The sequence below is a fragment of the Podarcis raffonei genome, chromosome 14 (assembly GCF_027172205.1).
Source record: "Podarcis raffonei isolate rPodRaf1 chromosome 14, rPodRaf1.pri, whole genome shotgun sequence".
Lineage (NCBI taxonomy): Eukaryota > Metazoa > Chordata > Lepidosauria > Squamata > Lacertidae > Podarcis > Podarcis raffonei.
Window position 1 is genome coordinate 27,312,766 of NC_070615.1, and position 22,839 is coordinate 27,335,604.

A 22,839-nucleotide genomic window follows, 5' to 3' on the forward strand; every position below is an offset into this window, starting at 1 on the left:
GTGTGCCAAACACTCCCATTGAAATTAAAGGCAGGTAGCACAATAAAAACATTAACTTGGTGTGGAGCAATTTTTGAAAAGTTGTGTGCTAAGGAAGGATTTGAAAGTACAATTTGATAGTATAGCAGTGGAAGACTGTGTCCTGTTCTGGCTGCCTCAAACAGAAAAGGGTATCCTGGAACTGGAAATTATGTAAGACGGCTACCAGAATTATCAAGTGGTAGCATGGAGAGAAAGTAGCAGGAGAGACATTTCCCCCCTCCTCATAATCATAGAATTGTAGAGTTGAAAGGGGCCTCAAGGGTCATCTAGTTCAACCCCCTGCAATGCAGGAATCTCAGCTAAAGCAGGCAACTTCCTGTGTTTTTAAGACTGGGTTGTGTGCCCTTAACAACTTCCACCCACTTCTCTTCCACCATTCCCCAGCTTGCCTCTCCTGATCCTTCAGGAAAGAGGTTGAATGTCAGGCGTGGTGTTTTTCAGAAGCAGCTAGTTGCATTGCATGCCTTTCTTTGCTTTTTCAGCAAACGGTTGCTGAAGCCATATTAAACAACAAGCTCCCGGAGGCTCAGACCTTCTTCCGGATGGTGGGTAACCCTGCCCAGAATCTTAAGGTGCTGACCCAGATAGGACTGGATCTGGTGTACAAAAGCCTTCTGAAGGATGATGTCAAAGAAGCCTCCAAACTCTTAAGAAACATGGTGAGTAATGCATGTCCAGAGTGTGGCTTGATCTACAGTGCTTACTTCAGTGTACTTGCATGTACACACAGCAAGGGATTGGCTTTGCTTCTTCAGGTGTTAAAGAATGGCCATTGGGGATCCTTGGCGAGTTAACAATGGGAGTTGAACTCATTAAGGATTTTATTTTTCCTGTCATATTCTGCTTAATTGGGGGGAGAGGGAGAGAAGTATCTAACATAGGAGAAAAATAAGTGTGGGCATGATCACACACACAAACGCACACTGATGTTTATACAGTCATATCTCGAGTTGAATCTGCTTCGGGTTGAGCACGTTCGAGTTGCGCTCCACGGCAACCTGGAAGTAACGGAGCACGTTACTTCCGGGTTTCGCCGCTTGCGCATGCGCAGATGCTCAAAATGACGTCACGCGTGGAAGCGATGAAATGTGACCTGCGCACACGCAGACACGCCACCGTGTCTTGCGTTCTGTTTGGGATGCGAACGGAGCTCCGGAACGGATCCCGTTCGCATCCCAAGGTACCACTGTATATGTGTACGTGTATGCATTTGATTCTTAATTGGGTGGGTAACATAGGTCTGTTGTCACTTTCTGCAGTCATCTTTTTAAAAAGGGTAGTATGTGTTCCTTTTATGTACATATATTTGGATAAGCACTTTAGATCTTGTTTTATTGTCATTTTTATATTTAGTTTTAATATTTTTTTGTACCTCTATTTTTATTATGTAAGTCACTGTGAGACACTTTGCTCTAAATAGCAACCAACGGTAATAGTAATAATTTGTCTGAGGAAGGGAGGCAGGAGTTTTTAAGGTTTGAGCATTTTAAGCCCATTTTGCAATCTGTTGAAATTTCTTCAGTCCTTTGCAAGCTGCAGCCGAGCCCTGAAATCCTTTGTAGATACGCACAAAAGAAAGCCTATGAGAGAAAATAATACTTTCTTGTGTAAACTCTTCTACCCTTCCCCTCCCTTGCCAGGGCTTCAATGTGATGGAGCAGCTGCGCAAAATATGTTTCTACGTAACTGATCACCGTGTTCGTGACTTTTTGGTGAGTGCAGGGAAAACCTTTGCATGGGTTGTGGTCCTTTAATTTCATGTCTCACCTGCATGTGCAGGGTACATTCCTGGGTGACTTCTGCTGCTACTGCCTGCCCCCACCTCACAAATTGTGTTAGTTTTCACCCAAGTCCCAGTGATGACTTCACTTTCATGTTGTCTCTTTGGCATTAGTAGCTGATGTGGAAATCCTGTTGCAGTGCCATCAGTGCCATCAGGGATCCACAACACGTTGTTTTGTTCTAGACCACTTCCAGTTCCTGCTCATATTTTTTATTTGACAACAAACCCTTTAAGGAGTTGCTTTTCCAGTGCCTTTGATGTTAGGGTGCAAACTGCATTGCTAGTTAATGGTTTGGTCTGACTCTCAAGGTGAACATACTGAAAGAGGAAAACTACTTTTCTGAAGCTGAGAAGGAAATGATAGACTTTGTGCATAAGGTGGAAAATGTCTATGCAAGAAATTTCCAAGAGAAGGAAAAGACTACAGCCCAGCCCAGGTAATAGATTTTCAGCCTCAATTTTTAAAAACACCATCTTTGCCAACAGTGATGTGATGAGAATTGTGTGAGGTTTTGAATCTCTACCCAGGCAGCAAAAAAACCATGAATCTTTGTTTGCTCCTGCTTTCTCCAGCTGCAAGCTTTCTTTCCGTGGAAGGTGTGAGATGATTTTCCTTCTTACTCAACTGGTTGTTAGCAGTTCCAGCTTAACTGTGCTGTAGGCTGCAAACTTTCACTGTTGATTGGAAATGGTTGTATTGGGAACAAGGTGGCTAGCTTGAAAATCTGAACTCATCAGGAAGAGTAGATGAATGACATGGACCTCATAGAGATGTTTTGTTCTCATTTTCAGTTCCTGGAGAAAAGAACAAGATCTGTCTATCCACATTCCTGTTCTGGATTCATTCCTGCAATGCAATGAAGATGGAGTTAATATTGCAGAGTACAGTATTATGTTAAACTGGGCTCAGTGGTGGGATCAGGTTACCCGACAGACGATTCTTCTTCCTATGCAATCTCCCGAAGGCAAGTACTCTGCCATAAATATGTTGTGGTCAGGGAGCTTTGTCTCTTAAGGCTGTTCTTTTGGGACTAACAATAGGCCATAATGTTTTCAAGCAAGTGTGGGGATATCTGACCCCCAAGTCAGATGCAACCCTCAGAGGCTTCCCATCTGACCCCTGAAGCCTCACTTGCTCCCCACCCTCAATTTTTGTAGTGGCTGCAGAGGGAAAGGAAAAAACAGGAAATGGCAGGCACTGGGGACTTGTTTTGGATTGGGACTCCACCCAGCATGTGAGGAGCTTTTAACCCCCTGTTACCTTCTGCAGCCCACGTCTGGGATGAGCCCTCCCCCTTGCTTACAGTTTGCATTGATAATAAGGGATCTGAGGAATGAATCGGGAGTATCCTGGATTTGGGCCAGAGTGGGGAGCAAAGGGTCATGTATTCAGTAATCAGGGCATAGCTGCCAAGAAGACCTTTTACCTTGTCCTAACTAACTGTGACTCGGCCACAGACAGGATATGGACAGGAGCCTCTCTGATAGAATGAGGGCAGACTGATGTTGGTGAAGCAGCCCCTTGGGTATCCTGCACCCAGATTGTTAAGGGTTTTAAGGATAAGACCCAATTCTTTGCATTACACCAGGAAACAGATTGGCTCATACACATTTACTCTTCCTAAGCTTACAGTGCTTTATTTTACAGTGACAGTGGGGACTAACCCTGTGACCCTATACACAGTGTGCAACTACAGGCATACACATAGTGTATTGTACTGACCACCTTTTTTTAAAAAAACCACACACAGAACGCAAATCATGTGATCCAGAGGTTCTTTGGATGCACCTGTCCTCTTGGCATGACTACTCCAGTATGAGCTCATGGATTGCAGCATCTCAGCAACAGGAGAGTAACACAAACTGGCCACGGCTGACAACAGAGACCATTGAGCGTAGAACATTGTGTAGCCATTACATGCAAAATGAAATATTGGACAATTTAGCCAGGTATGTGCCTTGTCTACGTCTTGGTTGGTGGAACCTCTGGCCACGGGTCTCATTCAGTCCACCAGGCCAATTCCAGCAAACTGTGCCCACTTGACATCATTTGACATCAGTCATTTTGATCTGCCCTGCAACTTTCTGTAGTTTCCTGGGTTAGACTTATAATTGCCCATAATTTTACATAATCTCTTACCCACCCACCATTGGAATGTGGCCCCTGAAGACTCGCCAGGTTTTGAATCTGGCCTTTAGGCTGAAAGGTCTTCCCCTGTCTAGCTCTAAATTGATGATCAACTTCTGTCAAGCAGTATCGTTTATTGGTGGAAGTAGCGTTTATTGGGGAAGTCTCCTTAACAACTTTGTGAAGAGATCACTGGCTGCTTTGCATTAAAAAGATCGCTTTGTTTTTCTTGGTAGCAATGGAATATTTGTGCCAGTGGAATTAGAAGACTTTGAATGCCTTCTCCAGAGATTGACTCTTGTTGGAGGAGTGATGCAGAATCCTCATCCTGTTCCAGAATATATGTCCACCAGTGGCTTAGATTTCCATGCCTGCTTTATCCTGTACTGTTTAGAACATGGGCTGGACCATCTTCTCTACACCTATCTCGACTACTATAGGTAGGAATACACAACCTGAAGTGGTTTCGTATACACACATTTGTATATGTGTCTACCTGCTTTGTCTACCTGTGATGGGAGTTGTACTTCAGGTTGGTGAAGCCTCATCAGACATCCTCTTTCCACCACCCCCTCCAAAATGTTTTCAGAACAAAGGCAGCAGAACTTCTCCCCATGCCCCCAGACTGTTGCCTTCCTCCAATGGAGCTTTGTTCAGGACTCTGCAGCTGGAGCATCATCTAATTTTGTAACCTAAAGGAGCAGAGACGAGAGAGTGCTTGCCCAGTGGGGTCTGTGTGGCCAGTACACCCCTAGCTAACTAAGACATCAGTCTCTTTTACTCCTGTCAGAGCAGTTGGTCTTCTCAAAATCCATGTGGCTGCTTGCCCAGCCTTCTACTGGCCCATATTTTAGAAGGGGGAAATAACTTGTTTTTCTTTTTTATTCTATGAAATTGATATTGTGTACTTGATTTTGCAGTTTATTTCCTTCAAATTGCCCTCTTTTGGATGACAAAGCACTTCATGAAGCTCATCCGTGGTTTGAGTTTTTAGTGCGGTGTCGAGCCATCGCCAGCAATTCTGGAGGTAGGAACCTTCATCTGTTATTCTCTTCTGAGCCAATGTTCTTTGTGCAATTCTGATTAAAAACAAACATTTGTGAGCCATTGACCATCGCAAGTGATGATGGATTCTCCCTTAATGGTCAGCTTGGAACTCACCTGGGCCTGACCTTTTCTGTGGATGCTTAGGTGGTCGTTGTGGGGACAAGCACCTTTTATACCAGCGTTGTCTGGTCTGTGGGCTTTCTGGCATCCTATTCTGAGAAATGGGGACCCAGCCACTGTCAGTAACAGTCTGCTAACCTCAAAGATTAGGTTTCTGCAATGTGCTTTATGTGGGGCTGCCTTTAAAAATGTTTGGATGCAACAGCTGGCCCAGAACGTACTGGGCTTTCAACATAGGAATGAAATCTTTTTTGTTCTTAACTGACTCCTGGTTGATTTCTGGACCCAACTCAAAGGGGTGGTAAGTCTTGCTCCAGGTTCTCCTACCTACAGCATTGTGGTGGGGGAACAAGTTATAGCAGTGCCCCATCTATGGAACCTTCCCCACAGGGAGCTTTCAGAGAGAGGGTTGTATATGCCATGGGTTGGATTTTTATTTTTATTTAAATTGGAGATAACATTCTGGCTGACATTAGAAAAGTTAACTGTTGATCAACTATTATTGTTGCCATGTGCTTGGCCTTTTTAAGTTTTGCTGTGTTTTAGCTGGTTTTAATATTGTATTTTAAAATTGTTATAATGGTGAAGGGCAGGTAAGAAATCAAATAATAATAATAATAATAAATAATAATGTGTGAATTTCTTCTTTTTGCCATCCGCCTTTGGAGCCTGTTCTTGGGCAGAAAGACAGGGTATAATAATGGAAAACAAGGTAACAGTTTTTTCTTTCTTTCCTCCCTCCAGATGCAAATAAGATTTTCCAAGCTAGCCTGGCAAACGCCCAGATCTTGATTCCCAGCAACCAGGCCAGTGTGAGCACAATGCTGTTGGAAGGCCGAACGCTCCTTGCTCTTGCCACCACAATGTACACCCCTGGAGGTATTGATCAGGTATGCTGTAGAATATTGGCAGGATGTTGATGACCTTTTCCTTTCAAAGTGACAGGAAATGTCAAAAAGATCTTAAATGCCAGCAGCCTGAGAAAATTTGGGTCGTGTTCTTTCTCTGAAGGTGCAGATAAAGCCTTGTGCCAGGTGCTGTGGCTTGTGCCAATGAACTGTTCGGTTCCCATTTCCTTGCAAGTGTATTCAGGTGGTTCTTCTTCATTGTAGGTCCTTCAGAATGGAGATGGAGGAGAGAAAGTAGATGCCCAGCTCTTCAGGATGGCCCTTGCTCCTTATCCCAAGCTGAGAGCAGCCCTCTTCCCCCAGTATACCAGTCATGGGACCTTGCCTTCCGACATTTCTCTCTACCACCTTGTCCAGGTATAAATATATACCTATCTGCCCCCAATACAAATAGAATCATAGAATTGTAGGGTTGGAAGGGACCCCAAGGATCATCTAGTCTAACCCCCTGCAATGCAGGAAACTCATCCAACCTCTGCTGAAAACCCTCCAAGGAAGGAGGTTTATCACTTTTCAGTCTTCTCTTCCAGGCTAAACGTACACAACTCCTTCAACTGTTCCTCATAAGACTTGGTTTGTAAACCCTTTATCTTGTTAGTGTCCCTCCTCTGCCCATGTTCCAGCTTGTCCATATCCTTCCTAAACTGTGGTGCCCAGGTGGGGTTTGAGCAAGGCAGAATAGAGTGGAACTATTACTTCCCTTGATCTGGGCGCTGTAATGCTATAGTCCAGTTACAGCAGCTGCCACTTTACCCAAACTTACACCAGTGAGACTTGAAAGAGGGCTGTAATGGGAAAGTGGGGCACAGGTTTGAGTTCCTCTCCTGCAAAATGCTGAAGGTGACCTCTGCAAGGCATTGCCTCTTCATTCTGGGTATTCTGCAAGCAGTGTTAATTTGGGATTGGATAGGGAGAGGCTGCAACCTCCAGCTTCAGAGAGCAGCTCCCTAACCACACAGGAGCAGGTAGGAAAAAAGCCACATGACTGAGCCTGTGTGGATGTCCTGGGGGCTTAGCCTATGGCACACCTCCTTCCAACATACAGGGGCCCAGGGCTCCCAGCAGTGTACACCAGAACACATAATTATATTTGCATGTCTCCTTTCCATAGATAAAGCCATGCTCAAGGCTGCTTGTAACATAAAAAATGACACATATTTGCAAACGTAAGTAGTCATAAACTGTAAATAAAACAGCAAATAGTGCACAACCAAATTAAACAATTTCCACATAAATCATAATAAGATCTAAATAAAGGCACAAAACAATTAATAGAAACAAGAACAACTACCCTGCCCCCAACTACACCCCAACCTAAGAATCTGTTCAGCAGCCTCAGCTTTTGTAGCTGGAGTCAGTCCTCCCAAGTCAAGTGGAAAAAGCCTTGCAAGGCAGGGAGCAGTACTGCCGGGGATCTGTGTGTGTGGTGACATGGCTCCCATACCACCACCCCTTGGCCACTTCTCCCCATCTTAGCCACGGCTACATAGCAATAGCCCTGACTTGCACAAGTGGAAGGGCACCTGCCTCTCCCACCATCACTTACCACAATAGCATTTCATGGAGCTGCTGCGTCTTGTTGGATGCTTAAGCAGGGGTCAGCAAACTTTTTCAGCAGAGGGCCGGTCCACTGTCCGTCATACCTTGTGGGGGGCTGGACTATATTTTCGAAATAAAAATAAAAATGAATGAATTCGTGTGCCCCACAAATAACCCAGAGATGCATTTTAAATAAAAGCACACATTCTACTCATATAAAAAGACACTGATTCCTGGACTGTCTGCGGGCCAGATTTAGAAGGTGATTGGGCCAGATCCGGCCCCCGGGCCCTAGTTTGCCTACCAATGTTTAAGAGTGAAATGCCCTTTTGCTCGCCCTCTGTGGATAATTTTCTCCTCTCAGCTTGGTTTCACTTGACACAGATACTTTAAAATATTAAGTGGCTTAAATATGCTTTTGAATAAATAAAATCCTCTGGAGCTGCACTCTGCTCTGTGGAGTGTATGTATATAAGACTGGGTTTGAATTTGATGTGACTGTTTCATTCCAGAATATCTGGGTCAATGTGTGACAGCAGCTGTACTACATGTGTAAGATGCTGCACAAGATGTCTGCTCAGTCGAGCAGCTTGGGTTAACATGTTTGCTGCATTTTAAGCAGCCCTTGAAATTAATGTTGTGTTCTAATTTTTCAGGCGTTAGTTCCATTTGATCCCACAAAATTGTTTGGCTGGCAGTCAGCAAATACGCTTGTCATACCTGGTAGGTAACTTTCGCCGTGTCTTGTTACTATTTAAAGTGAGTATAACGTATACGTGTGTGGAATCTCCCAGTATTTCATTCTGTTAAATAGACATTTCTCTGGGAGCTGACAAGATGCTGAGAGGTTTGGCTTCCAGCAGAATCTTCTTTGCTCTCCCTGTTGCATCTGATCTTTCAAAAGGTGAAATAGAGCCCTAGAATTAGGCAAGCTTGTATTCTTGCCTCCTAGCTGTTTATCTTGAATCTAAATGATGTCCCAGACTGCCACTCTCCTAAAGTTGGCAACAAGAAAATTTCTGTATTGTCTTTTTGCCAGTTATTAAGACTTGATCTTAAGTGGTTTTTGGCCATGTTGTCTTGCTCCTGTAATTTAAATTGTTTACAGATTACTATTTTTTTTAAAAAAAAGTTTATTCAGTGGATGTGGCTATTGGACAGAAAAATTCTTGAACAAATTATTGAAAAAGATTTCTCCTTCCCTTGGAGCTCCCTTTGATCATTCCACTTCTTGGCTCTCACACACAAACTTTATGCTGTTCAGTAAGCCACTGCAAGTCAGACAGTGGTCCTGTGGTTCTTCTGTATCAGAGGAGGCCAGCCTGTTCCAGCAGCAATGAAATGTTTACCATTCCAAAGTCTCAGTCCAAATTCTTTACGGGGTTGCAATCTGGATCAGATGCAGTCACTGCTTTGGAAACTGGCCCCACAGATTTTAGGGCATGGTTGGCTGCTTAAAAACTTTAGCTCTGTATCCACATTTACTAAAGTGTCTCTGGCTCCAAGTGACAGCTGTAATAGTATATAGATGAAAATGGACTCTCTTAGAATACCTGCAGCAGCACTGGACTGTGCCCCTCTTTTCTTTAAGCCAAGTTCAGTTGCACAACAAGTTTAATCAAATCAAATCCTGTAATAGAATGTTTTCAAGAGCTCTTGGTTCATACAAATAAAAATTTCTCTGCACTTTTTAAAATTCTTGATGGAAAATGTATCCAATTCATCAATTATTTGTGTTTACAAGATGCCACTTGTGTTTCACTTCTCTCACCCTGGATGTTCTGCATTCCCAAGTTTTATTTAGAAGGTTTGTTGACAGTTTGGTGGTCTTGAGAGAGGGAAGGTCTAATGGAAGTGGAAATGTTGGGTCAAGTCCTCCCTTCTTGCCATTTTTATTCTGGAATTTGAAACCAACTAGTTGTCCTCCTCCTGGCCACTACTGGATAGGTCAGTAAGTTTTTATACAAGTGGTTCGATGAGCAGATAAAACTCCTGGGGTTTCACTGGCAGAGAAGACCAGAAAGCAGCTGGTTAAAAGACACCATAATTTATTGTCCCAGGGATTGTCCTTGTGGGTTTTGTTTTGTTTAATAGGTTGTGTTCTCTTCTGTATAGTAATTGTGTTCATATCTGTGATGTATCTAGTTATGGATTATAGAGTGCAATAATAAATCAAGATACTTTATGCAAGTGGAACTTGTTGGTACTAAAGGGTTAAGAGGTAACAAGTCGCTCTAATCACTGAGCAGCTGGAAGTCATTAAGCATCCAAGAATGTGAGTTAGTTTGTATAAATAGTCAGTTCACTCAGTTTGTGGCCGGTGGGCTGATATGAGTTAGGTTTAGAGTAAAGTTTTCTTTATGCTGGAGATAAGAGCATGTGTGCTTTATCGCCAGGGTTTTCTTTTGTAAATAAAGTTTTTTTTCTGAGTTCCAAAGTGCTTGCTCCAGGATTCTTCATTGAAAGGTACTGACTCTCCTGCCTTCTTCACCGCTGCACGAAATTCTCTGCTGGGATAAGTTTTATGGCGTTGGAAGCGCACTGGACGTTTACTTAACATTAAACTAATTAAAGTTTAATGGACAGGTTATGGCTGTTTGTACGTCAAGAAGGAGATAAGGAGTGCAGTTCAGAGTGATTTATGAAAGGACTGGAGCGAAGGCAGAAGCGGTTGCCGACAACGAAAGCCTTCAAAGCAGCTTGAGTCCTGCAACGTGCCTAGAAAAAGTTTTAAACAGGCACTGCGCAGTTTGTACTCGCTGGAAGACGTCTTATTCCTCAAGGAGCCACCTCAGCAGCTGGGAGACGGTCTACAGGTGTGTGAGTATCGTTCCTAAGCCCCAGGGAGGATGGCGGAGTCCCAGGAAAGTTTTGCTGTCCCGTTTACGCGACTCAATGGGAAAAATTGGCAAGATTGGAAGGCTAGAGTAAGGGTTTGGTTGCAAGCAAAAGAGTTGTGGAGTTGTACTGAAGCACCGCCTTTGCAGGCAGCTGCAGACGCGTCTGCAGAAGACAAAGCAGCAGCAGCAGCAGCTTCACAGAAACGCGACAGGAAAGCCCAAGGTCTATTAGTTTTGGCAGTGGGACCAGAGCAAATGCCTTATGTTTCTGAGTTAAAGAACACGCATGAGGTCTGGACGGTTCTGCAGCGGCTAAATTCCAGAAACACTGCGGGGGCCAAGATCCATGCTACAAGATGTTTGTTTGATTTACGTCTCCAAGCGGGAGCGTGTGTGAAAGAACATATTGCCAAAATGGTGTCTGCCTTTAATCAACTAAGACAGCTGGGCATTCCTTTCTCTATGGAGCAGCAGTCATACATATTGTTGTCTTCTCTTGATAAAAGCTATGAGACTCTAGCTTTAACTTTGGAAGCTATGCCTTCAGCTGAATTAACCCTTGAATACATTTCTTCTCGGCTTGCAGATGAACAGGATAAAAGGCAAAGAGAAAGAGGTTTGTCTTCAAAGGGGAGTTGTGCTGTGCCTAAGAGTGGGGATGCTGCGTTTGAGAACACAGTAAATGCTTTTGCAGCTAGACACTGTTTTCGCTGTGGTTCCTCTTCCCATTTAATCAGGAACTGCACACGTGAACCTGGTCAAGACAGCACCAAGGCCATTACCCCTAGTTACCAGACAAGGAGTTCCAGGGGACGTCGAAGAAGAGGAGGAGGTCGTGGCTACTCCCACAGCACACAGCACATGGCTTCAGCAATGGCGTTGATGCAAGGGCGTGGCCAAGGCAGCAATCTACGCTGGTTGATCGACAGTGGTGCATCTCACCACCTGGTGGCGCCATCTAGTGTCCGTTTGCAGAATTGCAGACATTTGCAAACCCCTAAAGTTGTGACAATGGCAGATTCAACTAAACGTTCCTTAAAGACCGTAGGCACAGTGTTCTTGAATTGTTTGCATACAGAAATTGATGCCTACGTGCTAAAGGGAATGAAGGGGTGTATTTTGTCTGTGTCAGAACTTGATAGAGATGGGTTTAAAACTGTGTTTGAAAATGGGGTTTGCACTATTTCAAAGAATAACGTATCTCTTTTGCAGGTGGAATGCAGAAATGGGTTATATTATTTTGAGACAAGTCCAGATGAAGTTGAACAGGTTCATGCTGGTTGTGTGAACTCGCCTACCCATAATTCTTGTGTTCATTTATGGCACCGCCGTTTGGGACATATTAATTTTCAGTATGTTAAAAGGCAACCTGAATTATCAGAAGGGTGCAAAATGAACAAATGTACTAAGTATTTGGATTGTACTGCATGCAAAAGGGCAAAGGTTCATAGATGCAGCTATCCCAGTTCAGATAGGAAATCTGACAAAGTATTCCAACTTGTGCATATGGACCTATGTGGCCCAATGCCTGTTGCTAGCATGGGAGGTTCAAGGTATGCACTGTGTCTCTCGGATGACAAAACAAAAGTCACATGGTTTTTTCCTCTCAAAACAAAAGCAGATACTGCAGAAACAGTTAAAAATTGGGTTCATGCAGTAGAACTTGAATTCGGTACTAGAGTACTTGCTTTTCAGACAGACAGAGGGTCAGAATTTACCGGGTCTGTGTTGCAGAATTTCTTTAAGAAAAAGGGAATTAAGCATCGTCTGTCTACACCTTATTCCCCCCAAGAAGGAGGCGTGGCCGAACGTAAAAACAGGGTTCTGCAAGAGTTGGCAAACTCTATGTTGTTTGATTCTAAACTCCCTCAAAGTTACTGGGCGGAAGCCTGGCAGACGGCTACTCATATTCTGAACCGAGTATATAATTCGGTAATTGATACTACACCATATTTTGCTTTATATGGGAAGAAGCCCAAAGTTAATTTCGGGTGTTTGGATCTCAAGCCTATGTACTTATCCCAAAAGCGTTAAGGAAAAAGGGAAGTCCAAGGGCTAGGAAACTCATCTTTTGTGGGTACGAACCACACGCCAAATCTTGGAGGTTCGTGAACCCAAATGGGGATACTACAAGAGTGGTCATCAGTAGGAGCGCTGAATTTTGTGAGCAATCCGGATGGACTCACTTACATGCTAACCCTGACATTTTGAGAGATGATTTAGGCATTTATGCTGAGAATGAAAGTCCAGAGGGTGATGAGCCAGAAGGGGATGGTGCACATGGTTCAGATGCAGATTCTGACCAGGCACAAGGTTCTTCTCCTAAGGTAGACAAGCCAGAATCTAGGAGTGTTCCAACATCGCCAGTCAGTAGGCCTAGCAGACAGCAAAAGCGAAGCAGGTCGCCTGCAACACCAAGCCCAAGGGAGGTATCTAAACGGAGGTCTTTATCCCTAGGGGCGCACCCAGATATAAAGTCTGAGACAGATTCTGACAGCCAACGGTCAGAGGGGGCACAAGAGGAACAATTGCGCAGATCAAAACGTGCCACAAAGGGCAAACCACCAGAGCGGTTTAAGGTGACAAGTGTATACGTAAATATGGCACAGTGTGAGCCAGATAGCTATATAGAGGTACAACAGCTTCCAAGCTCAGAAGCCGTAAAGTGGCAGGAAGCAATGGAAAAGGAGATGGCTTCAATGAAGTCTCTCGGTGTGTTTACAAGTACAGAGCTTCCGAAAGGGCAACAAGCTGTAGGTTGTCGATGGGTATATCGTTTAAAGCCCACAACTACTGAGGAGTTGCAATATAAAGCCCGACTAGTTGCAAAAGGTTTTTCGCAGCGCAAAGGTGTTCACTATTCTCAAATCTATGCCCCTACTTCAAGATCGGAGTCATTAAGAATGCTTCTAGCCTCTTCAGCTAAGAAGGGAAATAAGCTGTTTCATTTTGATGTCAATGTGGCTTATTTAAATGCAGACTTACAGGAGGAAGTCTATATGACACCACCACCAGGTTTTGAAGGAGACAAGCCAAACCAGGTCTGGCGCCTACACAAATCCATTTATGGGTTGAAACAGTCCGCCCGTAATTGGAATTCCTGCTTAAACGATGCTCTAGAGAGCATGGGGTTCAGAAAGAGCGCAGCAGATGCGTGTCTTTATCTAAAAGGCTCTGGATGTGAACAAGAAGCAGTTTTGATATTTGTTGACGATTTATTATACAGTGGAAAGGACGATAAACTTGCACAACAATTTGCCACAAAGCTTGGAGAAAAGTTTCAGATAAAATCACTAGGCACTGTATCTGTTTATCTAGGAGTTAAAATTCAGCAAGATGAAAATGGGAACTATTGGCTCAGCCAAGAAGCTAAGATCCAGCAGTTGCTGGAAAGGTTTAAAATGGACAACTGTGCTGGTGTTAAAACCCCAATGGAGTTAAGTTACACAAAGGATGCTCAAGCCGAGCAACAGGCAGAGTTCAGTAATCCCGGGGTTTACCAGTCAGCGATAGGCAGTCTACTCCACATTGCACAGTGGACTCGGCCCGATATAACATATGCTGTCAACATGCTGTGTAGACAAGCTGAAAAACCAACAATGCATGCTTGGCAAGGAGTAAAAAGAGTTTTAAGGTATCTCCAAACCACCAAAAGGTTTCGCTTAAAACTATCAGCAGAGGGCAGCACAGAACTTGAATGTTGGGCCGACAGCAGTTGGGCAGATGCTGGACCAGATAGAAAATCAGTGTCAGGAATGGCGATAAAATTTGGAAATGCACTAATTGGTTGGAGATCAAGAAAGCAATCACTTATAGCTTTAAGTTCAACTGAATCTGAGTTCAATGCATTATCAGATGTATGTAGAGAACTGGAATTTTATAAGCAACTGGTACAAGAATTGTTTGGAGAATGTTCCCTACCTATCAGAGTGTGGGAAGACAATCAACCTTGTATTAAACTAGCTAAATCAGGTCAATTCAAGGCACTCACAAAACACTTGGATATCCGTTATCAAAATGTATGCCAAAGTGTAAAACAAGGTTTAATTGAACTAAAGTATTGTCCAAGCAAAGAAAATCTCGCAGACGGTTTTACAAAAGCTTTGAGTCCGCAATCTCATCAATATTTCTGTTCAGGTTTAAATTTGAATTAAGGTTGGTACAGCTCAGTGTTACGAGCGAGAGGGGGTGTTGGTACTAAAGGGTTAAGAGGTAACAAGTCGCTCTAATCACTGAGCAGCTGGAAGTCATTAAGCATCCAAGAATGTGAGTTAGTTTGTATAAATAGTCAGTTCACTCAGTTTGTGGCCGGTGGGCTGATATGAGTTAGGTTTAGAGTAAAGTTTTCTTTATGCTGGAGATAAGAGCATGTGTGCTTTATCGCCAGGGTTTTCTTTTGTAAATAAAGTTTTTTTTCTGAGTTCCAAAGTGCTTGCTCCAGGATTCTTCATTGAAAGGTACTGACTCTCCTGCCTTCTTCACCGCTGCACGAAATTCTCTGCTGGGATAAGTTTTATGGCGTTGGAAGCGCACTGGACGTTTACTTAACATTAAACTAATTAAAGTTTAATGGACAGAACTTGCTTTTAGAAACCAGTGCAGTTCTCCTTAAAAGTTGTTGGCAGTGGCGTGGCTGTTTCAGCTGCAGCTATTAGAAGGGCATATGGAGGCTGTGTGGGAAAATAGCCCCCACCCCAGTCTGCTTCCATTGGCAGCTGGACAGCCTGTAACTCTGTTGCTCTTCCAGTGTCGGGACCCTGTGGAGGCTCTGGGGTAGTCTTGGCAGCTTGGCCTTATTTGGCTGGTGTTGATGGGAGTTGTAGTCAAAAACATCTGGAGAGCGCTAGTTTGGCAAGGCTTCCTCTTTCAGGGGTCGAAAGTGTCCACCCCCAAGGCTATAATGGCTGTTGCTGGTATTTCAACTGTAATCCCATTCGGTTGTCTGGCACTCAGGTCCTGTGTTGGGGCTTCTGTTTGGCCATTGTGAGAAAAGGATGCTGGTTTAGACAGACCTTTCGGCCTGATCCAATAGGCTCTTAAGTTTTTATGTAGATTGCTGAGATTGTCAGTTACTTCCTGGTGTAGACACTGAGCAGCAAAACTTCCTAGCAGAAACATTTCCTGCACCAGCCCCATTGAAACCCACAACCCTTATACATGAAAGGACAGAGCTGCCTTTTTATAGCTCTTTCAGTTGGCAGATCCAAGAGAAGTACTCGGGTTAAGTACTTAATTCGTTCCGGAGGTCCGTTCCTAACCTGAAACTGTTCTTAACCTGAAGCACCACTTTAGTTAATGGGGCCTCCTGCTGCTGCCGCGCCGCTGGAGCACGATTTCTGTTCTTATCCTGAAGCAAAGTTCTTAACCTGAAGCACTATTTCTGGGTTAGCGGAGTCTGTAACCTGAAGCGTATGTAACCTGAAGTGTATGTACCCCGAGGTGCCACTGTACAGGTGCGAGGCCAAGTTTCAAGGAGTCAGCCAGAAGAATTGTGTCTGGCACTTGGGCCTGTGGAGCCTGCTATTTTTCTGACTACTCACCACCGTGTTCTCACTTATCTTTAGATACCTGTAGTGACCTTCCTCACTTCTCAAGTGCCCCTTTTGTCAACAAATATGCTGTAATCGAACGTCTGGATTTCTCCTACTTCTTGCGTCATGAACGCCCCTCATTTGCTTTTGGGACTTTTTTAGTCCAACAGCTGGCGAAGAGCAAAACTCCAAAGCAGCTGTGAGTATTTGAAAGCAGCAGAGATTTGGAAAGGAGCCTCTCATGTTCTCGACAGAACATGTTCTATGGAGAAATCTTTGTATTGCAATAAGGTATTGTATTGCTTTAGACAGATGTAAGCTGTCTTGTAAAAGGGGTATTAATTTATATAAAGTACTTTTCAGATTTGGACCCCAGGTTTTTCCTGACCTGCTTACAGTCCCCTTGGCTTTGATTTTGACTGTTTTGCAGAGTTGGGTCCTTTCCCTGCAACTTCTCTGCTGTTCCAGATGCATGATGCAAACGGCTGCTGCCTTTTCTTCCCTAGGATCCAGCAAGCAGGCAATGACGCCTACTCCTTGGCCCTCTCCTTCTTTTATGTGCCATCTGTGGCTTCTGCCTGCGCCTGCTTTTTGGAACTGCTGGGCCTTGATAGCCTCAAACTCCGGGTGGACGTTAAAGCTGCCAACGTGATCCTGAGCTTCATGTCTCGAAGAGAGGAGCCTCAGCATAACTCAATCAGGCAGTCCTTGGGTAGCGTTTCTTCTACATGTTTTCTATATTGGAGAAAAGAGTGTAATATTTGATGGGTGCACAAGAGCAGAAAGCCCCCTGCCCTTTTGTTCCTGAATGGCAAAGTCCACATCCACAGTGAAGTTAGAACTGTTATACTTATTTAATCAGTTTGTAGACTGTTTTATATTTTTAAAATTCCAAGAGATTTACAAAGTAGACACCATAAAATCACAAGGTTAGAATACCAGCAAAACAAAAATACATAATGTTGATAAAAGCGCCAAAACGCTAAACCAAAGGTAGATAACCTATTGGAAGAAAAATATAACTTTGAAGTATTCTGCAGCCACATGAAGCAGAATGCTTTGCCTTTTCTGTTTGCAGTTGAAAAGCTTACTCAGCTGGCAGAGGGAGAAAAAACAGCAGCAGAAGAACTCCTTGTCTGCTTGGAGGAAGCCGTGTGGGATAAGATGGAGCACCAGGAGATAAGCAAGTGAGTCAGCCCTTTGAGCCCAGTGGTGGGAATTTGCTATACATTCTTTGTGGCCTTATATTACTTCTATGAAGACTTAAGGATTCAAATTTGGAAGGATTGATTTGATTTGATTTATTATATTTCTATGCCACTTTTCATTCAAGTGAATCTCAAAGCAGCTTACAAACATTAAATAACAATAACATAATAGAACATCACAAACACAGCTTAAGGTTGAAGTGTGATGTATAGAACAAAAAAAGGAGGAAAACAAGTATAGCTTGCATGCTGTCTCCACCCCCTTTACTTTTTAGCCTGGAATCCCTGCTAGCTGCATATTAGCAAAGAGAGATTCCCCTTCCAAATGCTGTTTCTGTGTTTCAGTTTCCTGTATCTCCACATTCACTTGAGTCACAGGGGATGGAGAGGGGTAGTTAAGAACACCAAAGCAAGGAGGGGCAGAGAAGAGTGTAAGAAGCAAAGGGCCCAATTAATCCAGTGCTGTTTCCAGATACCTCTGAGGCACGAGAGCAATGGTACTCTCCCACCCATAGCAGCTGCCATTCATAGGCATGCCCTCTCTGACACTGGAGGTAGTAATAGCTCGCTGTCATAACCAGTAGCCTTTGATAGCCTTGTTCCCCATGAATGCTGACCCCTTTCAAAGCAACCCAGATTCATGGCCATCACTATGTTTTATGTTAGCAAATTCTTGCAGTGTCTTTCCTTTTGTTTGTCTCTACTCTTCCACCATTTATCTTGATTGGATGACCCAAGTGTGGTCTAGTATGATGTGTTCATTTTCTGCACACCATGCATCATCATCATCATCATCATCATCATCATAAATGTTCTATGCCTTCACTTGCCTTTTCTTTGGAGGGCTGTTGTGCTAGTCCCTTGATGGTTTTGCTTGTTCTTGGCAAGTGTTTTTTATGGAGGTGGAAGCTTAAGTCACTGGCTGTTTCAGTAGAACTAATACATCCCTTCCCCATAGGACATCCAGCGAGGCAAGGAAGCAGTGGTCTCTGGTGGCCCAGTTTTGCAGGCTCCACGGCCTCAAGCTGAGCATGTCATACCTGAAGGTGTGTGCGAGATCCAGCGAATGGCTGCAGTTCCTCATTGAAGCCCAGAGGTACAACTACCAACCCTCTGAGGTAAGGAACCCTTCAGGCAAAAGTGATATGGCCATCTTTATTAATTTGGGGTTTAGTCTTTGCAGTGGCTGCTTTGAACAGACAATGCTCTTGAAATAGGGGGAGAGATCACTAATGTGGCTTCATTTGCTCTGCAGCAGAAAGACAGGTACAAATCTATAAAGGCATTAATATAGTAGAGTTCTAATTTGTGTTTGGTATGTGTACCACTTTGCTGTGACTCATGAGCTCAAGACAATAAACTAGACTTCCAGGTGCTTTGTTCTGCAACTCCCATCAGTCCCTCGAGGGCACCAAGTTGGTGAAGACTTCAATAAACCATTGTCTGGTTGCCTCTTTGCGCTGTTTGTTCACTTTATATTGTTCACCTAGTTTGTTCTTTCCCTTCCCCAGGTTGTCCCCATCCTCCAGGAGTTTCCGCCTCCTCTGCAGGACCACTTGAGGCTGGCCTTGGAGAGTTTGCAGTCCTCAGTTACTCCATTGGAGGACGGTCAGGGTGGCAACTCCCACCGGCTGAGGCATGAGCAAAAGCCGGGCACCCACACCAGTGATCTTTTCCGCATTCTCCTTTGGTGTCAGGAGCAGCCGCGTCCTTGGCATTACCTTCTGGGTGAAGCGGTGAAACACCAGGCTCCCATTCTGAGCATCCTTGCTGCATGCTTCCAGGTAAGAATTCTCTGAGGATGGCCCTGTGCTTCTGTTGTTCATTTATTTTCGTAGGCCGTATGTGTGATATTTTAAAAATATTTGCAAGTACATTCCTCAACGTGGGTCACTTCCTCCTTGTATCTAACTTTCTTTACTTCTTTCCCACTCCTCTCTGGCCACATCCACCTGTTTGGAAGGACACCAGTATTATCCATTGCCTCTGTGTTTGGCTCATAACTTCCTTGGATAGCTCCACCTCTGCCCAAGTGACAGACCAATTGGAAGGCTCAGCTGAAACCCATGAATGGGATCTTCAGGACTTGGCCACCCTCTGGCAGACACTTCTCCAGAGGCAGAAAATCCAAACTCTTCTTCGTGGTTTTCAGTTCTTTCTGAAGGTAACTCTTTAAATCCCTTTACCTGATATTACTTGGGCTGCCTCTGCTGGGTGCACCAGAAACCGCCCCAGCATGCAACTCCCATTTGTTTAACTTGTGCTTCTTCACATTTTCAAGAGTGCCTTTGAAAATAAATGTAACAAGGGTTCCTGTGTGTGTGTGATTTCTTCAAACTGAAAGCTTCAAGAGACATGGAGACTGCACATGGAGCTGCCCAAATGAACCCTCCATTCCAAGTTAAGGAAGGGAAATGGTCCAATTTCTGCCCCCTGCTGTGGTTACACTTTCAGAGCCTCGGGAGCTAGATTGGGGGGGGGGGTGTTCAGTGTCAGAGGTGTATTTTTAAATCAATCAATGGTGCAACACTTGTGAAGAATGTTGAACATAAATTTGCATCAATCTATTCAGGACTCCCCTTTGCTGATGATCCTGGAGCTGTACGAGTTGTGCATGGACTACAGAAACTACAGCGAAGCGCAGAGCAGACTCCTTGCATTCCAAGCCAGTATTTCAAGAGTAAGCAGACCCTTCCCTTTGCTTGCTGAAGCTTTTGAACCAACTCTTTAATTACAGAGGTAGCTAGCATCTCTAGGCTAGAGCATGGTCTTCTCTTGAGTGTGTGAGGTTTAATTTTTCCAGTTTAAGGATTGTTTGAGCATGTGGGCACACAGGTAGGGCTGCCCACCCTTCTTCCTTGGATGTATCCTTCCCAGTTCCCTACCACGCAACTTCTTTGCATTGTACAAGTTGGCTTACTTTGTCAGAGAGATGAAGGAGAGGGTGGGGGAGAGGCATGTTTTGGCACTTGGATAACTTTCAAAATGATTTTTGCACAGCTGCAAGCCTTACCCGAAGGTCCACCTCTCCTCTTACCTGTGCCCTGGCTGGTGTCGCAGGCTTCATTTCTTCTTGAGCTGATGCTCCAGCAGTGCAGGACTCAGTACGAGCTGGGAAAGGTCCTTCAGCTTTTTGCAGATACGGACACCGTTCTCCCTCACGGTACGGACAGTTTCCTTTGGTTCCCTGTCAGTAATTTGTTACCTGCACAGCCAAGACTTCCTCTTGAAATCTGCTTTCAGTGCCTGACACCAGGCAGCCCTCGGGAGGTGGTAGTAAAGGAGCATCAGCTGCCGAGTTCATTCTGCTTTTAAGTGTAGTCAAATCATTGGTTTTCGGGGCATGGAAATAAGATGGGAATCCAGGAGGTTTGGAAGACCAGAAAAAGGGATGTGCATGTGTGAAAGCAGCCCCTCCCGTTCCAAGTCCCGCCACTCCTGGGCATGTTGGGAAACCCAGTCACTTCTCTCTTTGTCCACCATATGCATCCTCAGTGCTACTTAGAAAGGCAGGGACTGATCTGCATGAGAGATGGTTGTCTTCTGCTTCATTTTTATACCACCTTTCATCTAAAATGATCCCAGGTTGGCTTGTGTACTTTAAAGAAGTAAAACATGGGAATAAACTAGTGAATTAGAAGCAACAGCAGCACGTCAGCAATTTAAAAGCATTGGGGTGAACAAGAAGGTTTTTGGTCTGGTGTCTAAAATAAAATAAAAATACCGATGCCAAGTGGGCCTCCCCTAGTTGGGGCTCTGCAGCCAAAAAGACCTCCCTTCCTAGGCCTCCCTTCGTTGCCCTCCACTTCACTTCTGCCAAAGGTGTTGCTCAGCAAAGAGCCACAGCATGGGCAGCTTGATGGGGATCCTCTTTGCTCCTTTCCAGAAAAACCTGAGTCATTAAAGCACAGACTATCCAGTTAAGGACCTGTTTCTTTTTGGGCTGCTTTTGTGCTTAGGGCCTGATATGAAGAAGCTGAGTGCCCTCAGTTTCACCTTGAAGGACTCTCCTGTCTCCATTGATTGTGCCATTCTGAGCAGTTATACCCCAGAGAATTTCCAGAAGGAGTGCAGAAGGATTCTGGAGGAGCTGCAGGACCAAAGCTCTTTCCTAATAGCGCGGAAGGTGGCAGAGCTGGCAGAGCTGCCTGTGGACAACGTGGTGATCCAAGAGGTGCGCTAACCTTTTGACAACTCATGTTTTGGTTGATTATGTTCCATCTCCAACCAAAGCAGAATTAGAATGTGGCTTCCCCATCTATTGGACTCAGCCCCTAGTTTTGGTGGCTCAGTCCCAGATCTGGTGCTGCCTTTGGCTACATATGAGTAAGTAAGGGAACTTGGGGACCAAGAATGAGGTGCTTGTAGTTTCCTGCTGTGGGGCAGTGAGAGGGGAATACGTATTTATCTGTCAAAGCCATCACCTTGGACTGTGTCCGGTAATAATCAGGCAACCAGCGCAGGTCTCTCAAAGCTGTTGGTACATGTTCTTGAGCCATCAGGCCTATCAGTATACTATCAGCTACATTTGTCGCTATCTTCCATCCCCACACAGTTCTCAAGAGCAGTCCCATGTTGTGTAAACAGGAGTTGCAGCCAGGCTCTCCCTATCGACAAATGGCCATAGCTGGTGAATCAGTAGTTCAGCTTCCTTTCATTGGTTGTCATTGGAAAGATGGGGCTGAGAATCCCTTTGATCTTTTGTGTGTTTTGCAGGTCCTCCAAAATATGCACCTCTTGCAACAAATTGGCCACTGGCCTCAGAAGCGGACAAGGATCGAGTTCTGGGAAAAGTGCCACGAAAACTACATGAGAAATGCCATCTCAACCCGAGCGGCTTCCAATTTCTTCTTAGCTCAGGCAGACCTTCTGTCTGAGTCCTTGGATGAGGGGAGAACATCTGGCATCTCGGAGAGGCAACTTCTGCTGACCTTGGCTGGCCACTGGTTAGCCAAAAGCGATCCGGTTCCACTTCAGGAGCTGGAAGGGATTGAGAAAGAAATCTGGCTTTGCCGCATCGCTCAGCAGACCTTGAACCAGGGCCCTGAGAAGGCCAAGCACAGATTCTCCCACCAGATTTCTATGAGCGGCGAAGTGTCCTTTGATTCCTTAGCCAAGGAGTTTTCCTTTTCCAAGCTGGCTGCCTTGAATGTGCCCAAGTACTTGCAGCTGGAGGGTTTGCCCTCACACAATGCATCCTTGCAAGCCACACTTTCTGCGGCTGATGTGGAATCACTGTGCTTTCTGGTTGGGCGCCTGCTGGACGAGGGGAGCATCCACGAGGCCAGCCGGGTTTGCCGGTACTTTAACTTCTACAGTCGAGATGTCTTGCTGGTCTTGCACTGCAGAGTGCTGGCCTCTGGAGAAGTCCTTCGGAGTGAGTTTCACCCAGAGGTTCATGCCATCCTTGCAGCAAGAGACAGAGAGGAGGCGAAGGACAAGAATAATGGAGGGGGAGAGGACTCTTCAAAGAAAAAATCTCTGAGCAGTAAGTAGCAGGAGCATTTGGAGCTGCAAATTGGACAAAAGCATCTCTCCTCAGGAGTCCACAGAGGACCCTCCTGGGCCATTTCTTCCTTTCTCTGCCATTTTGTAGGTCTTGTCGTTGCCCATTCTTTAGAAATGTAGGTGTTTCTTGGATCTCAAACTTTGCCATTCGTAGCATTCAAAACTGCTGCAATGTTTTTCCTTCA

General features: G+C 44.7%; 1 protein-coding gene across 1 annotated transcript in view; it reads left to right on the forward strand.

Annotated features, from left to right (window-relative positions):
• The window catches only part of SPG11 (SPG11 vesicle trafficking associated, spatacsin), a 37,940-nt gene that overhangs the window by 8,726 nt on the left and 6,375 nt on the right, over nucleotides 1-22,839 (forward strand). Inside the window, exons 11-30 of the mRNA XM_053365150.1 lie at nucleotides 525-701; nucleotides 1,683-1,754; nucleotides 2,135-2,262; nucleotides 2,618-2,790; nucleotides 3,577-3,775; nucleotides 4,190-4,393; nucleotides 4,874-4,980; nucleotides 5,865-6,010; nucleotides 6,233-6,385; nucleotides 8,224-8,290; nucleotides 15,972-16,137; nucleotides 16,445-16,650; nucleotides 17,017-17,125; nucleotides 18,105-18,264; nucleotides 18,658-18,930; nucleotides 19,110-19,310; nucleotides 19,719-19,826; nucleotides 20,147-20,309; nucleotides 21,106-21,320; nucleotides 21,863-22,634. Coding sequence (XP_053221125.1) covers nucleotides 525-701; nucleotides 1,683-1,754; nucleotides 2,135-2,262; nucleotides 2,618-2,790; nucleotides 3,577-3,775; nucleotides 4,190-4,393; nucleotides 4,874-4,980; nucleotides 5,865-6,010; nucleotides 6,233-6,385; nucleotides 8,224-8,290; nucleotides 15,972-16,137; nucleotides 16,445-16,650; nucleotides 17,017-17,125; nucleotides 18,105-18,264; nucleotides 18,658-18,930; nucleotides 19,110-19,310; nucleotides 19,719-19,826; nucleotides 20,147-20,309; nucleotides 21,106-21,320; nucleotides 21,863-22,634 — 3,799 coding nt within the window. The remainder of the gene's footprint in view (nucleotides 1-524; nucleotides 702-1,682; nucleotides 1,755-2,134; nucleotides 2,263-2,617; nucleotides 2,791-3,576; nucleotides 3,776-4,189; nucleotides 4,394-4,873; nucleotides 4,981-5,864; nucleotides 6,011-6,232; nucleotides 6,386-8,223; nucleotides 8,291-15,971; nucleotides 16,138-16,444; nucleotides 16,651-17,016; nucleotides 17,126-18,104; nucleotides 18,265-18,657; nucleotides 18,931-19,109; nucleotides 19,311-19,718; nucleotides 19,827-20,146; nucleotides 20,310-21,105; nucleotides 21,321-21,862; nucleotides 22,635-22,839) is intronic.